This window comes from Mobula birostris, chromosome 25, assembly GCF_030028105.1.
Source record: "Mobula birostris isolate sMobBir1 chromosome 25, sMobBir1.hap1, whole genome shotgun sequence".
NCBI lineage: Eukaryota > Metazoa > Chordata > Chondrichthyes > Myliobatiformes > Myliobatidae > Mobula > Mobula birostris.
Genome location: NC_092394.1, coordinates 55,302,208 through 55,318,708, shown reverse-complemented (window position 1 = coordinate 55,318,708; position 16,501 = coordinate 55,302,208). Strand labels below are relative to the sequence as shown.

General features: G+C 41.0%; 1 protein-coding gene across 8 annotated transcripts in view; it reads left to right on the top strand.

Annotated features, from left to right (window-relative positions):
* Positions 1 to 16,501, top strand: part of LOC140187605 (protein CASP-like) — a 622,913-nt gene that overhangs the window by 164,779 nt on the left and 441,633 nt on the right. For all 8 annotated transcript variants that reach the window (XM_072243102.1, XM_072243099.1, XM_072243103.1 and 5 more), the window contains exon 3: positions 1,121 to 1,168. In XM_072243102.1, coding sequence (XP_072099203.1) covers positions 1,121 to 1,168 — 48 coding nt within the window. The remainder of the gene's footprint in view (positions 1 to 1,120; positions 1,169 to 16,501) is intronic.

Genomic DNA, 16,501 nt, shown 5'->3' with positions numbered 1-16,501 from the left:
ACGGATTAACAGAATGGGCAAAGAAGTGACAAATGGAATATAGTGTTAGGGAAGTGTATGGTCATACACTTTAGTAGAAGGAATAAAGTCATAGACTGTTTTCTAAATGGGGAAAAAATTCAAAAAATCAGATGTGGTAAGGAAGGCAAAATGCAATATTAGCATTTTGAGTGGACTTGAACCTACGAGCAAGGATGTGATGCTGAGACTCTATAAGGCATTGGTCAGATGGCACTTTGAGGATTGTGAGCAGTTTAGGCCCTTTATCTATGAAAAGATGTGTTGGCTTTGGAAAGTGTCCAGCGAAAATTCACAAGAATTATTCTGGGAATGAATGGGACGAGGAACATTTGATGGTTCTGAGCCTGTACTTGCTGAAGTTTAGAAGAATGAGGGAGGATCTGACTGAAATCTACTGAGTACAGAAAACCTAGACTGATTGAATGTGGAGAGGATGTCTCCTATCACGGATGAGTCTATGACCATGGGGCACAGCCTCAAAACAGGGATATCTATTTGGTACAGAGATGAGGAATTTCTTTAGCCAGAGGATGAAGAACTCATTGCCATGGACTGTTGTGGAGGCTAAGTCATTCAGTATATTTATTGCAGAGGTTGATAAGTTCCTGCTTAGCCAGGGTGTTAATGGTTTCGTGGAGAAAGCAGGAGAATGGGGTTGTGAGGGATGATAAATAAACCATGATGGAATGGCAGATCAGTCTTGATGGACAGAAGAGCCTAATTCTGCTCCCTGAGAATAAGCTAATTCAATGGATTCCATTCAACAGTATTCCTTTTTGAATGTCCAAGATCAACATTGAGGGAACAGCAACTAAAATGCATTATGCTCTTCGGACACATGCTGAATAGTCATTTGGTGGAGTGAGAAGTTACAGTAAAATCATTTTACAGTAGTCTTGTAGCTTGGAAGGTAATTCTGTCATAAGAGATGAATAAGGTGTGATGTATAAAAGATAGGATCTTTCATTACTATTCCACTAATGTCATGTTTTTCTGTCTTTTTTCCTACCTGTTCTGATATCCATCAACCTCTTCCCTGCAAACTCCCTTGCTTCTCCATCCACCCACCACTCTGAAAACAACTCCCATCTAACTACAGGACTTGAGGAAGCTTGTGGCTCCATTACTGAAGAGTTTCCAGGCAGAGGTAAGACTCAGCTTTCTTTAAGCCTGACAGAGTGTATCGTTTTAAAGAGTCATAATCCTTCGATGAAAATCAAAACAGCAGATGTTGGGATTCTGAAACAAAAAAACATAAATGCTGGAAGTACTCAGTAAGTCAGATAGTATTGGTAGAAAGAGACAGAGTTAGTGAAGATTTACGAGAATCATTCTGGGAATGAATGGGATGAGGAAGATTTGATGGTTCTGGGCCTGTACTTGCTGAATTTTAGAAGAATGGGGGGGTGGAATTTCACTGAAATCTACTGAATACAGAAAACCTAGACTGAGTGAACTTTGAATGTTTCCAGCATCCTCTGTTTTCTTTCAGTGTTTTTTGGCATACAAGGTACTTTTGACTTGCATGTAAATTGTACCATAAACTGACTCTTAACGTTTGCCTCTAGATTAAGTTTGAGGTTTTTGTCTTTTTTTTAAGTACTTAAACTTCAGAACTTTTTGTAGTATATATTATTGTATCATCAGAAATATATATTTACAAAGATGTTATGTACAACTATAATAATTATTTTTTGATGCTGCAAGAAAGATGTGATTGCCAAGTTCCTATAACTTGCAATCAATTATGTGATGCAAGTTTCCCTCATTATAGTTAGCAGGGGACAAAGTATTGCTACATATCAAATCTGTGGTGATGCTGTGTTACGCACAAAAAAATGCTGGAAGAACTTGAATTCTTATGGAAATGAATAGACAAGTCAATGTTTTAGGCTGAGACCCTTCATTGGGACTGGAAAGGAAGATCGATACTTTATTGATCCCAAAGGAAACTACTGTGTCACAGTAGCATTACAAGTGCACAGATATACAAATACACAAATATTAGAAGAAAAGTAAGAGATGGGCTGGCTGGTGGCGCAACGACATTGGCGCTGGACCTGGGAGCGGAGATTCCCAGGTTTAAAACTAGTCGGGTCCGCCTCCAAGTAGGCTTTCCATCCGTGCTGGGTTGAGCGTGGAGATTGCAACTTGACCTCGTAAAATAAAGGGAAAATACTGTAAAAATGTCTGTGTGAGGAGTGGTGCGCCACACGGTCTCTCTCTCGCTCAGCGTCTTGTAAAAGCCATGAAAAAGACATCATCACGGACGCACGCACGGACACGCAGACGCACACGCACAAACGCGCATGCACGCAGGCACACGCCAAAAAAAAAGTAAGAGAGAATAAGTAAAAAAATAAGAAGGGGGAAGAAGCCAAAATAAGAAGGTGCAAGGTGGGGGAGGGGTTATGAAGTAAGAAGCTAAAGGTGATAGTCCGAAATGTTTAAGGGTTTGGGAAGAAGCAATGTGAACAGAGAGGAAATTGGACCATGGGAGAAAGTGGCGGAGGAGAGGCACCGGGGGAGGCGATAGGCAGGTGCGGAGAAGAAAAAGAGGCGGGGGGGGGCAGAGTGGGGAACTAAAGAAGAAGGAAGGAAGAAGGGAAAAAAAAATAATGTTCACAATAGTTCTAAAACTCCGATAGATTTAACTTTAGTTTTTAACATACTGGTTGCAGTGAGAATGTGCGATGTTATGGGAGATTAAACATTGGGGTGTGATCATTTCCCTATATTTATAAGCTTGGGTTTGGATTTATATAGGGGACAGTAGGCCACTTTTAGGAGATGGGATTTTGGTAAAGCAAATTGGGAGGAGTTTAAAGCTTTATGTGTTGAATGTCTGTCAGGGCTGAATATTGAGGGTGCTGTGGATTTTGGTAGTGAAAGTAATGTCACATTATTCATCAAACTGCATTGGAAGTGATTCCTATTAAAAAGAACATTAATAGGAGAAAGGCTGTATCATGGAGTACTGAGGAGTGTGCAGAGGCAATTAGGGAGAGAAATAAGATGTTTAGGAAAGTTAATAAGTATCACTCTCCAAGTGACCTTATTATGTATAAAAGAGCTCAGCCCATAGTGAGGAAAATGGTGAAGGTTGCAATAAAGGTTTTCTAGAGGTCATATTGTAAATTGAATTGAATTGACTTTATTTCTTACGTCCTTCACATACATGGGAAGTAAAAATCTTTACGTTATGTCTCCGTCTAAATATGCAATGTGCAATCATACAAACGTTTGTAGTAATTTATAATAAATAGAACAGTCAGTGTAACATAGAAGTAAACTCAAATCAGCATGAGTTAATCAGTCTCATGGCCTGGTGGAAGAAACTGTCCCGGAGCCTGTTGGTCCTGGCTTTTATGCTACGGTATATAATGAGTGCAGTGTATAGAGGGGAACAGGTGGATGTCCTATACTTGGATTTCCAGAAGGTATTGGAAAAGGTGCCGTACAAGAGATTTATAAATAAGATATGGATGCATGGAATTGGAGGAAGTGTATTGGCATGGATAGTGGATTGGTTAACCAGTAGAAGGCCGAGAGTTGGTAAAATTGGGCGTTTCTCCGGTTAGCAGTCAGTGGTGAGTGGGCTGCCACAGGGGTAGGTGCTGGGCCCGCAGCTGTTTACCATTTACATTGATGATGTGGAAGAGAATTACATTAATTCTATAAAATCAAGTTGCAAACAAGAAAAAGGCCCACCAGGCAAGGGGGTAGTTCCAGAAATGCATTCAGTCTTTTTACAAATTAAACATGCTGTGGCTTGTTTTTTTTAGCTGCTTGCTGGAAGTCAGGGTGCCACCAAGATTGTAATAAAGTATTAACCATTCTCTCCTTGCCCAGGTGTGTACAATTATGTACATAATCTATCAAAATAGATAAGAACACAGAGGGAACATCGACCTGTCCCGCAGGGGTCATCCATAAATTGGTCTGAGGTTCAGGGTGGCAACCCATTTGGGACCATAGTTTGCGCTCTCCTTCAGGGGCGTCCCCCTGGAAGTTACATCTTTCCCCCATGTCTGGCATACCCATCTTTAGATTTTGTCTAATTGGAGCTTGCTGGGTTCCCGAGGGGACTAAAAGTGTGGGATTCAAGCCTGTCTGTTTCGCTGCTGCATCAGCCTGAGCATTACCCTTAAATATCTCTTCAGATTCCCCAGTATGGGCTGCATATTTAATAATAGCCAAAACTCGAGGTAGCTGTAGGGGGTGAGTAAGTTGTTTACAAAGGTAGCATTACTAATGAGGTGGGCAGAGGAAGTCAGGAATTCCCAAAGCCCCATAGTCAGTGCATAACGGGAGTCTGTTTAAAAGTTTGCACTTTAGTCTGTTGCTAGGATACAGGCACGAGTCAGAGCAAGCAGCTTAGCCTTCTGGGCGGAGACAGCTGTTTCAAAAGAGGCCTGCTCAATTACTTCAATGTCGTCACTTATCGCATAGCTAGAACATCGTTTTCCTGCTGGATCAACAAAAGAGCTTCCATCCTCATAAAACGTTGCCTCGGGCTTGAGGGGTATTGCGGAAGGGATGGGAGAGTCTGTCCTTCTTTTATGGTGATCCGGACAGGGGGGCAGTTGGTGCGGCCGACTTCATGGCCTGAAATTGCCCAGAAATGGGGTACAACGTTTTGGGTTCGGTCAATATTAAAAGAGTTTCTTACCGGATGTCCCGTCTTCACCTTTGACTCCTATCAGTATTGGAGTTGGTCCGCGGCCAAGTTTTGCCATTCTCCCTCGGTGCTGGAGGCTTGTTTCGTCAGGGTGTAGGCAAGGAACCCTAGGCTCTTTAGCTTGAACCCAGGGAAAACCCTAACGGTGGTATGGGGAACCACCAGCCCTGTCTCTCGCCAAAGGAAATCCGAAACTTCGGCCAGTAATGCAGTGCCCTCTTTTCCTTTAGCCTCTCCAATCATCGTGACTGGGAACTTCTGTCCCTCGAAGGGTGCATGATATTGACTCTCCTCAGTAGGATTATAGCACAGAGTCACATGTGGGTCTGCCTCTGGCAGAGGAGGTTTCAAACGAAGTGGAGTCCAGATTAAGTGCCCACCACTGGGAGGTCAGTAACTGGGGAAGCTGTCGGTTGTTCACTAGTCCCAGAGTTGCACCCTTGTCCGTGCATAGAATCTCAACTTCCAACGGACAGAGCAAGTCTTTCCCTGCTAGATTACACCGCAGACTGGTGGTGGCTGTAAATGTAACTTCACACTGGGTCCCCCTGGAACTCCATCTGCAGTGGCTGAGTACATGAATACGTGTGTTCCGTGCTTCGGTTCCTATTTCTGATCCCCAGATATAGTCCGCTCGTGTCCTTCTTCCTGCTGAACGTATTCACCTTTAATATCAGTTCCCTTCGGGGTTGATCGGGATTAGAAAGCCGGGACCCAGTAATATGTGAAAGCTCATCGCATTTGATTTCGATCATTGTCAGGCCAATCCATATTATTAGTTCTACTCATGTTGGCCTAACTTAATTGGTAAGCATTGGAGCAGTAAGGCATTAAACTAGAGGGACGGATTCCCGTTATCAGAGGCTTGGTCTCCTGCGAAAGTGCCATAGCAGGCCACAAATCGCTCTCGATAGTCTGCTCCTGATTTCCCAGGCTTAGGTTTGCATTCAAGTACTTTAGTGATATTTACAGGTTGTTGGAGAGCCCTGTCTAAGGCTTGAATAATCTGGTCTGTCTGTTCATTCCCACTGTGGATTCCTGCCTGTAACTCCTGATAGGTTTGGTATCTTAATTCTGCCTTCCATTTCCGCCCCTCATCATGCAGCAGAGATCGAATAGATCTTGCGGGGTCGCATTATACATTTGTATAGTACTGCGGACATACTGAGCAAACTGTGCTGGTTTTTCTTTTCTATCTGGGGCCTGATTCGTGATCACTATCATTTTTTTTAGATTATGAAAACACTCAGTCCTCTTTTATTGTCATTTAGAAATGCATACTTGCATTAAGAAATGATGCAATGTTTCTCCAGAGTGATACTACAGAAAACAGGACAAACCAAAGACTAACACTGACAGAACCACATAATTATAACATATAGTTACAGCAGTGGAAAGCAATACCATAATTTGATGAAGAACAAAACATGGGCACGGTAAATAAAGTCTCAAAGTCCTCGAGTCGATCGACTCCCGAGTCCCCGATAGCGGCGGCAAAAGGGAGAAACTCCCTGCCATAAACCTCCAGGCACCGTCAACTTGCCGATGCCTTGGAAGCAGCCGACACTGAGTCCATCTGTCTGAAAACTTGGAGCTTCCAACCAGCCTCTCTGATATAGCCTCCTGAGCGCCATCCTCTGCTGAGCGCCTTCAACCTAGCCCCGGCTGCTGAAACACGCAAAGCCGAGGATTTTCGGTCCTTCTGCTCTGGAGATTCGGGTTATCACACAGTAGCAGCGGCAGCGAAGTGGGCATTTCAGAAGTTTTCCAGATGTTCCTCCATACTCTCACGTCTGTCTCCATCAAATCAGGATTGTGCACGGTCCTCTACTTGACAGATAACAGACATCACCACTGAAATGGCCGCGCGTGCGGCCGTCACGCCACCATCTTCTCCTCCTCCATTTCTTGAGGCTTCCAGGGTGCATATGAACAACAATGGTGTGCATGGCAGGATTGCAAGAAGGAAGCCACTACTGTCCAAGAAGAACATTTCTGCCTGTCTAAAGTTTGCTAAAGTCTATGTGAATAAGCCAGAAGGTTATTGGAAGAATGTTCTGTGACAGATGAGTCCAAAAGAAAACTTTTTGGCTTAAGTGAGAAGTGTGATGCCTGGTGAAAAGCAAACACTACAGTTCAGCATAAGAACCTCATCCCATCTATGAAACATGGTGATGGCAGTGTCATGATTTGGACCTGCTTTGCTGCCTTGGGACCAGGACGGCTTGCCATCATTGATGGAACTATGAATTTTAAATTGTACCAGCAAATTCTACAGGAAAATGTCAGGGTATCTGTCCATGAACTGAAACTCAAGGGAAAGTGGGTCATGCAGGAAGACAACAACCCTAAACACCCAAGTCTGTCTACCAAAGTTTGGTTAAAGCGAAAGAAATTTCATGTTTTGGAATGGCTGAGTCAAAGTCCTGACCGTATTCCTATAGAAATGTTGTGGAAGGACCTGAAGTGAGCAGTTCATGCAAGGAAGTCCACCAACATCCCAAAGTTGAAACATTTTTGTAAGGAAGAATAGCCTAAAATTCCTCCAAGCTGATGTGCAGGACTGTTCAACAGTTACTGGAAATGTTTGGTTGAAGTTATTGCTGTACAAGAGGATCACAACAGTTACTGAAAGTACAAACGAGAAAATCTGCAGATGCTGGAAATCCAAGCAACACACTCAAAATGCTGGAGGAACTCAGCAGGCCAAGCAGCATCTATGGATAAAAGTACGGTGAACATTTCAGGCCGAGACCCTTCGGCAGGACTGGGGGAAAAAAAGATGAGTACATTTAAAAGATGGGGGAGAGGGGAGTTACTGAAGGCAAATGTTCACATATTTTTTCAAACAAATGCATAAAATATTGAATAATTTTCCTTAATAAATAAATGAAAACATATTTTTGTGTTATTTGTTTAATTGGGCTCTCTTTATCCAGTTTTAGGACTTGTGTGAAGATCTGGCACATTTTAAATTATAATTATCCAGAAATAGAGAAAATTCTAAAGGGTTCACAAACTTTCCGGCACCAATGTAATTTAACTGGGAATGTTGGTGTGGCTGTTTTTGGGCCTGAATTACAGATAACAGAAAACAAAATCACTTATTAACCATTTATCAGTATATATAGCAGAATTGGTTGCCATCATTTTAGGCTTACAGTTGGTGGAGGAAATTTGTCCTTGCAATGTAATTTGTTTAGATTCCTTTTCCACTTTGATGAGTCCTAAAAAAGGTCATTCCGGTGGTAGGTCATATTTACTTTTGGAAACTCATCAAGTATTATTTCATATACAAGGTATAGGTTTAAATGTTTGCTTCTTATGGGTCCCTGCACATAGAGGTGTTGTTGGTAATGAGTGGGTTGATTGTTTAGCTACAAATGCTGTTAAAAGTTCAACAGTGGATTTGGACTTAGCAAATCAGAAGCTAAGGGGGTGGTAGGGTAAGAATTGGGGGTTATAGCGACACTGTAGGATAATGGGCGTAAGGGGACACACTTTACAGAATGCATAAAACAGTTGAGTTAATAGGAGAAGGGGATAAAACAAGAAAGGAAGGAGTTATATTGACACAACTTAAAATTGGGCATACTACGCTTAATTATTCCTTTTATCTTGTTGGAAAACATTCTGGGTTGTGTTGGTTTTGTCATCATTATGAAACAGTTGAACATGTACGAATACAGTGTGAAGCATATAAGGTTGAAAGAAATTAAATGCAGACTTCATTACAATCTTTACGGGTTGACAGCTTTCATTTAAAAACTTTGTTAAGCTATGGGAGTGACTAATTTAATTCACAGTATCGTCTTTCACTACTTACAATCTATAGGGCTTTTTAGGGTAATTTAGCTTTTCATTTGAAAAAAGAAGTAGTAAGGGTCCCCGCAACCCCCCTCCAATCTCTACACCGCACTCCAGTCCAGTTGGTGGCAATAATGCACATTTAAGTTGGACTGTTAACCAGCATTAAAATCAAGAAGAAGAAGATGTTCAGTTGTTGTTCAGACCAAATATCAGAATGGGGGAAGAAATATGACCTAAGTGGGTTTAACTGTGGAATGATTGTTGGTGCTAGATGGGGTGGTTTGAGTATCTCAGAAACTGCTGGTCATCTGGAATTTTCATATACAGCAATCTCTAAGAGTTTACAGAGAATAGTGTGAGAAACAAAAAAAAGCAGTGAGCTTGAGTTTAGTGCGTGAAAATGCTCTGTTTGTCAGAGGAGGTTGGCTAGACTGGTTCAAACTGACAGAAATGTTACAATAATTCAAATAACCATGTGTTACAACAGTGGTGTGCAGAAGAGCATCTCTAACTGCACCATATGTCAGACCTTGAAGTAGGTGGGCTACAGCAGCAGAAGATCATGAACATACCCTTAGTGGCCACCTTATTAGGTACAGGAGGTAACTAATAAAGTAATCACTAAGTATATCTTCTTCATGACTCACTTTTTTCCCCCCCCCATTCTTTACTAATGATGTATTTCTCAACCAGCCTTTCGGTGTTTCCGTCCCAATCAAAGAAATGGTTAAAAGTTGACTGCCCAGGATCAATCACTGTGACATAGTACTTGGTGTACCTTTCCTTATCGAATGCCAGCTGGAAATCTAAGTACAGTAAATTCACTGATTTCCCCTTTATGTATGGCACTTGTTAATACTTTAAAGCTTGTTGTTGTTCAGTCATTTAGTCGAGTCCGACTCTTTGTGACCTTATGGACCATTGGGTCCGCAGGGTTTTCATGGCAAGATATGGAAGTAGAATGCCAGGCCTTTCTTCAGCACAGATACTGCTGCTGCCCAGGTTGGGACCCGGCTGGGTTTGAACTTGGGACCATCTGCCTTGAAGACCAGTGCTGATGCCACTAAAGTAGTACAGTCAAATATGAACACAAACACGAGGAATTATGCAGATGCTGGAAATTCAAGCAACACACATCAAAGTTGCTGGTGAACGCAGTAGGCCAGGCAGCATCTCTAGGAAGAGGTACAGTCGACGTTTTGGACCGAGGCCCTTCATCAGGACTAACTGAAGGAAGAGCTAGTAAGAGATATGATATGATTTCCTTTTCACAAAACCGCATTGACTTTGCCAGATTAACTTGAAATTTTGTTAGTACTCCTCTGTAACGTTGGTAATAATAGCTGCAAACATTTTTCCTATCTCAGATGATGAGTTTAACTAGCTTGTGCTTTCCTGCTTTTGGTTTCTGTTCCTTATTGAGTAAAGGAGTTAGGCATGGAAATCTAGGAAATTTCAGAAAATTGAATGCATCATTTGTCTTACTAGGCACTTATTCTCCAGCGTTTCTCCCTCTCTCCTTCCTTCATCCACACACAATTCCAGATTTAGAGTCATTACTAGGTATTGTTACTCATTTCAGAAGACGTGAAAAATAACTGTTTATCTACAATCTCGTTATTTTCTATTATTAATTCCCTAACAATATTCTTAATCTTTTACTTTTGAGGTATCTATAGGAATTCTTAGTTTCTATTTATAGATTTCTGGCAAACTTTAGCTTGTACAGGTGTGTGCCGCTTAACGTCCATTCGGACAACGTCCGATTGCATATACGTCTGTAGTTCCGATCAGAGAACGTGACGTAGTGAACGTAATCAATTTCGTGTGTCGAGCGTCGCTTGGGTGTAGTAGCGTTATCTCTGTTTAATTTTCTTTCAAAAATATAACCGTAAAGTGCATCATGGCTTCCAAACTCAGCAAAACCATTCCTAGTGATAGCAGCAGCAAGAGGCAAAGGAAAAATATTGATTTGGAAGTGAAACAAAAAGTTATTAAACAATATGAAGGTGGAAAACCAGTGAATGCTATTGTTCGGGATTTAGGCATGTCGCACTCGACAATCACGACGATCCTGAGAAACAAAGAAAAAATTCTCAAAGCTGTTAAAGGATCGGTTTCACTGAAAACTACAAGGCTCACGAAAATATGAGAGGGACCTTTATCGGATATGGATAAATTGCCAATGTATGTATGTATAATACTGTACAGAATACAGTTTTAGTGTAAGTTCTTGGCTATTTAGTCAATACAGGTACACTACAGTACTCCATATAGATAACCATATTATATATATATACTTATATATTATAAGTATATATAATATATACTTATTATATATTATAAGTATATAATATGGTGTTCGCACAACTTCTAAATCAATAATGTCCGATTTCACAGAACATATCGCGGACGTTAAGCAACACATACCTGTACTCAGATTTTTACTTCCTTATTAATCTATGTGTTTTTTTTGCATCATTTCTTTATCTGTCATCTCTCTTTGTACAATCATATGCTTTCTTTTTAAGTTAAGCAGGAGTGGTAAGTCTTGCCTTCTGAATTTTATTTGATTCTTGCAGTATATCTATACTGTGCGTTTGGAAAGTGTGATAGCATTGTGTTTGCTGACTGTGAAGTTCTAAATTCAGATGATGATATTAGGCCCTATCAGATATAAATAGTCATGAATGCTCTCATTAAAGGATAATTGTACTGTAGCTACTGAATCTTCAAAGATTAGTTTACTTCCTGTTTATTCTCCACGTTGTTCATCTGCCAATATCCATTATTCAAGCAGTGGCTCCCCTCTCCCTACGAATGAGAAGATACTTGCAGCTAACAAAGAAGTTTAAAACACAGTTCATTTATTTTTAGTGATAGACATTTAAGTCCAGACAGCATCCTTAAAACATATTTAAAACTCAGAAGATTTATATCTTAAACATTTCTAAATTACAATCATTTCAAAAACAGAATACGTTTCCAGAATACAAAGGACAAAGGATTTCCAAAACACAGGTGCAGCTCCTGTAAACTAAAACCAGATACCAAAGTTGCAAACGAACAAATTATCCATCACAGACACTAAAGCTGGAGGAAATGGTTCTAGTTCACTATGATTCTTCCATTACAAAAGGTTCAAAAAACTAGGTAATGATAGAGATAGCAGGAAGGAATTTAAGAATGAAATTAGGAGAGCCAGAGGGGGCCATGAGAAGGCCTTGGCGAGCAGGATTAAAGAAAACCCCAAGGCATTCTAGAAGTATGTGAAGAGGATAAGACGTGAGAGAATAAGACCAATCAAGTGCGACAGCGGAAAAGTGTGTAAGAAATTGGAGGAGATAGCTAAGGTACTTAATGAATCTGTTGTGTTTTACTATTTATTGTTATGTTTATTACTTAGTGTTGCATTTGTTATGTTATGATTGCACTGCCCCTGAGAAACGCTGTCTCATTCTGCCCTGCAGAGCTGATGTATGGTTAGAATGACAATAAAGTTTTTTGAATCTTTTGAATCTTGAATCTTGAATCTTTGCTTCAGTATTCACTACAGAAAAGGATCTTGGCGATTGTAGGGAAGACACAGCAGATTGAAAAGCTTGAGCATATATACATTAAAAAAGAGGATGTGCTGGAGCTTTTGGAAAGCATCTGCAACTGGACGGGGTGTACCCCAGGCTTCTAGGGGAGGCGAGGGAGGAGATTGCTGAGCCTCTGGCAATGATCTTTGTGTCATCAATGGGGGTGGGGGAGGTTGCAGAGGATTGGAGGGTAGCAGATGTTGTTCCTTTATTCAAGAAAGTGAGTAGAGATAGCCCAAGAAATTATAGACCAGTGAGTCTTACTTCAGTGGTTGGTAAGTTGATGGAGAAGATCCTGAGAGGTAGGATTTATGAACATTTGAAGAGGCATAATATGATTAGGAATAGTCAGCATGGCTTTGTCAAAGGCAGGTCGTACCTTACAAGCCTGATTCAATTTCTTGCGGATGTGACTAATATGTTGATGAAGGTAGAGCAGTAAATGTAGTGCATATGGATTTCAGCAAGACATTTGATAAAGTGCCCCTGGCAAGGCTTATTGAGAAAGTAAGGAGGCATGGGATCCAAGGGGATTTTGCTTTGTGGATCCAGAATTGGCTTTCGCACAGAAGGCAAAGAGTTGTTGTAGATGCATATTCTGCATAGAGGTCGGTGACCAGTGGTGTGCCTCAGGGATCTGTTCTGGGACCCCTTCTCTTCGTGATTTTTGTAAGGGGTTAGTAAATTTGCTGATGACACAAAGGTTTGGGGTGTTGTGGATAGTGTGGAGGGCAGTCAGAGGTTACAGCAGGACATCGATACGATGAAAAACTGAGCTGAGAATCTTGGAGACATGGACCTCAGCTTTCCATCATTAATGAAGTGAAGCTAACTTCTCTAAGTCGATAAAACTCCCAACAGATTTAATAAATTTCACGACACATGGCGGTGATAATAAACTTGATTCTGATTAATAGATCAGTTATTGATATGCTAAACGATATTATCCATCTGGTCTGTAACAAAGTCAGCTTGTGTGTTTTGAAGCAAGCCAAATTAAATAACCCATTGTTTTACACTGTACTTTGTGCAGCAATAAAGCAGGTTGAAGTGACTTTCTACAAACAGAGCTTGTTTGCAACTTCAAGCTGATTGCTACTCCATTTACATTTTAAGAACTGAAGACTGACTCCATTTACGACCAGAAGATACACAAACTGTTAGTTAGAAGTTTACTTCCAACTGTTTGTTATCTTACAAGTGGCAACTGCTGTGTTTAGAAAGCAAAATTAGCGAACAAATATCCATCACCCCCCCCCCCCCCCCCCCGCCCAAGCGAAGGTTTACAAGCCCACTTTTTCCTACGGACATCAGTTTCGAGATCAAGAATCCGGCCAAGTCTCCTTTTGGGAACAGACTATCGCTCCACCATCTGTTTCAGTAGGTTACCAGTGCTAGAAAGGCTCTTTTCATGTGGTACTCAAAGAACGCATTGAGTACTTCCCAATATAAAGGTTTCTGTGTTATTTTCTCTTCAGAGTATTCACTCCCTCATTCTCCATTGCACACATTTCCCAATCCTCAAAGGATTGCCACCATTATAATTTTACATAAACACGTGACGATATATCAACAGTCATATTAGTCCATCCAAAATTTCTCTTCCTCACAAACAGTTCGTGCCACTTCCTTGATGCAAGTTGGAATCACTGTCTCTGTCGCCGTTAGTTCATGAGGTCAGCTCACAATGTCTTTCATGAAGCTGAAAATAGCTTATCTCTTCATAGGTGCTTTCACTTTGCTTTCAAAGCAGTGCACAAATTCACCCAGGTTTCCTGAAAACAAGTCTTGTAAACAAATTACTGATCCTGTATTGTTGTCCTCTTTTGCTTAAGGATTAATTATCTCACATTTTATAGAAAATTATATCTAGTTTACATGATTTAACAATATAATAACGTACATAAAAAATAAAACATTCACAGAAATAAGGAAGTGTGCAGTTCTCCTGTTGAGGATTCTATCTGTACTTTATAAGCTCCGAGAAAAAATAAAGATGTGAAAAATATGGGGTTGGTTATGTCCTTCGTATGGGAGTAAACACCATTATGCTGTAACTTAAAATTCTGATACCAACCATACCACCTGTTTAAGTTTCTTCCCATCTTAGTGATTCTGCATAAGGAAGTGTTTGCTCTTTACTTTTAAGGATTGGACCTGATGAAAAAAGAATTGACACAATCTTCCCAAACTTTGTGTTTTCCCAGAAAACTTTTACTGAACAAGGCTACTCAGTCTTTTATGTTAAACCACGTGATTTTATCAACCAAATATACAAATTATTCTTGTAACATAAATTATATCATAAATAGAAGTATTGCTAAGCCGAGTGGATTGTTAGGCCATGTTGCGTTGTAGGAGTAGCACGTACTTAATATATACTCAGAGGTTACAGCGGGACATTGATAGGATGCAAAACTGGGCTGAGAGGTGGCAGATGGAGTTCAACACAGATAAGTGTGAGGTGCTTACTATCTCTTCTTTCAGTTAGTCCTGACGAAGGGTCGTGGCCCGAAACGTCGACTGTACCTCTTCCTATAGATACTGCCTGATCTGCTGCGTTCACCAGCATTTTTTTTTGTGTGTGTTGCTTGAATTTCCAGCATCTACAGATTTCCTCGTGTCTAAGTGTGTGAGGTGGTTTATTTTGGTAGGTCAAATATGATTGCAGAATATAGTATTAAATGGTAAGACTATTGGCATTGTGGAGGATCAGAGGGATCTTGGGGTCCGAGTCCATAGGACACTCAAAGCTGCTGCGCAGGTTGATTCTGTGGTTAACAAAGCATACGGTGCATTGGTCTACATCAATCGTGGGACTGAGTTTAGGAGCCGAGAGGTAATGTTCCAGCTATATAGGACCCTGGTCAGACCCCACTTGGAGTACTCTGCTCCGTTCTGGTTGCTTCACTATAGGATGGATGTGGAAACCATAGGAAGGGTGCAGAGGAGATTTACCAGGATGTTGCCTGGATTGGGGAGAATGCTTTCTGAGAATAGGTTCAGTGAACTCGGCCTTTTTTCCTTGCAACAATGGAGGATTAGAGGTTACCTGATAGAGGTGTATAAGATAATGAGAGGCATTGATCATGTCGATAGTCAGAGGCTTTTTCTCAGGGCTGAAATGGCTAGCATGAGAGGGCACAGTTTTAAGGTGCTTGGAAGTAGATACAGAGGAGATGTCGGCTAAGTTTTTTACGCAGAGAGCGGTGAGTGCGTAGAATGGGCTGCCGGCGACGGTGGTGGATGCGGATAAGATAGGGTCTTTTAAGAGACTCCTGGACAGGTACATAGAGCTCAGAAAAATAGAGGGCTATGGGTAACCCTAAGTCATTTCTAAGGTAAGGACATGTTCGGCACAGGTTTGTGGGCCGAGGCCCTGTATTGTGCTGTAGGTTTTCTATGTTTCTCTGTTTCTGTGAAAGATCTAAATGTATACCTGTACCAGATGGTCTATACCCTGTGGTTCTAAAAGAGCTGACTAAAGAGATTATTGGCATTTGTAATGTTCTTTCAAGAATCCAGTCATTCAGGAATGGTTCTGGAGCACTGGAAAATTGCAAATATCACCTCACTCTTCGAGAAGGGAGAGAGCCAAAAGGTAGGAACTTATAGGCCAGTTAATCTGACCTCAGTGGCTGGGAACATGTTGGAGTCGTTAGTTAAGGATGTGCTTTTGGGGTACTTTGGAGGCACATGTTAAAATAGGCTGTTGTTAGCGTAGTCTCATCAAAGGAAAATCTTGTCTGACAAATCTGTTGGAATTCTTTGAAGAAATAATAAGCAGGATAGACAAAGGAGAATCAGGTAATGGGTACTTAGATTTTCAGTTATGAGCCCCTGGCATTATAGGAAAGATACCAGCATGGCTAAAGCAATGGCTGATTGGCAGGAAGCAAATAGTGGGAGTAAAGGGTAACTTTTCTGGTTGACTGCCGTTAACTGATGGTGGTCCACAGGGGTCTGTGTTGGATACTACTTCTTTTTACCTTGTAAATCAATGACTTGGATGATGGAATTAATTGTTTTGTTGCAAAGTTTGTGAATGATACGTAGATAGGTAGAAGATAGTTTTGCAGAAGTAAAGAGGGTACAGAAGGATTTAGACAGACGAGAATAGGCAAGAAGTGACAGGTGGAATATATTGTCAGTAAGTGCATGGTCATACACTTTGGTAGAAGAAATAAAAGGGTAGACTTTTTTATAAATGGAGAGAAATTTCAAAAACTTGAGGTGCAAAGGGACTTTGGAACCCTTGTATACAGGATTCCCAAAAAGTTACTTTGCAGGTTGAGTCACTGATGAAGAAAGCAAATGCAATGTTAGCATTCATTTCAAGAGGATTAGAAAAAAAGAGAAAGGATATAAAGTCGAGGTTTGTATTGCGCTGGTGAGGCCTCACTTG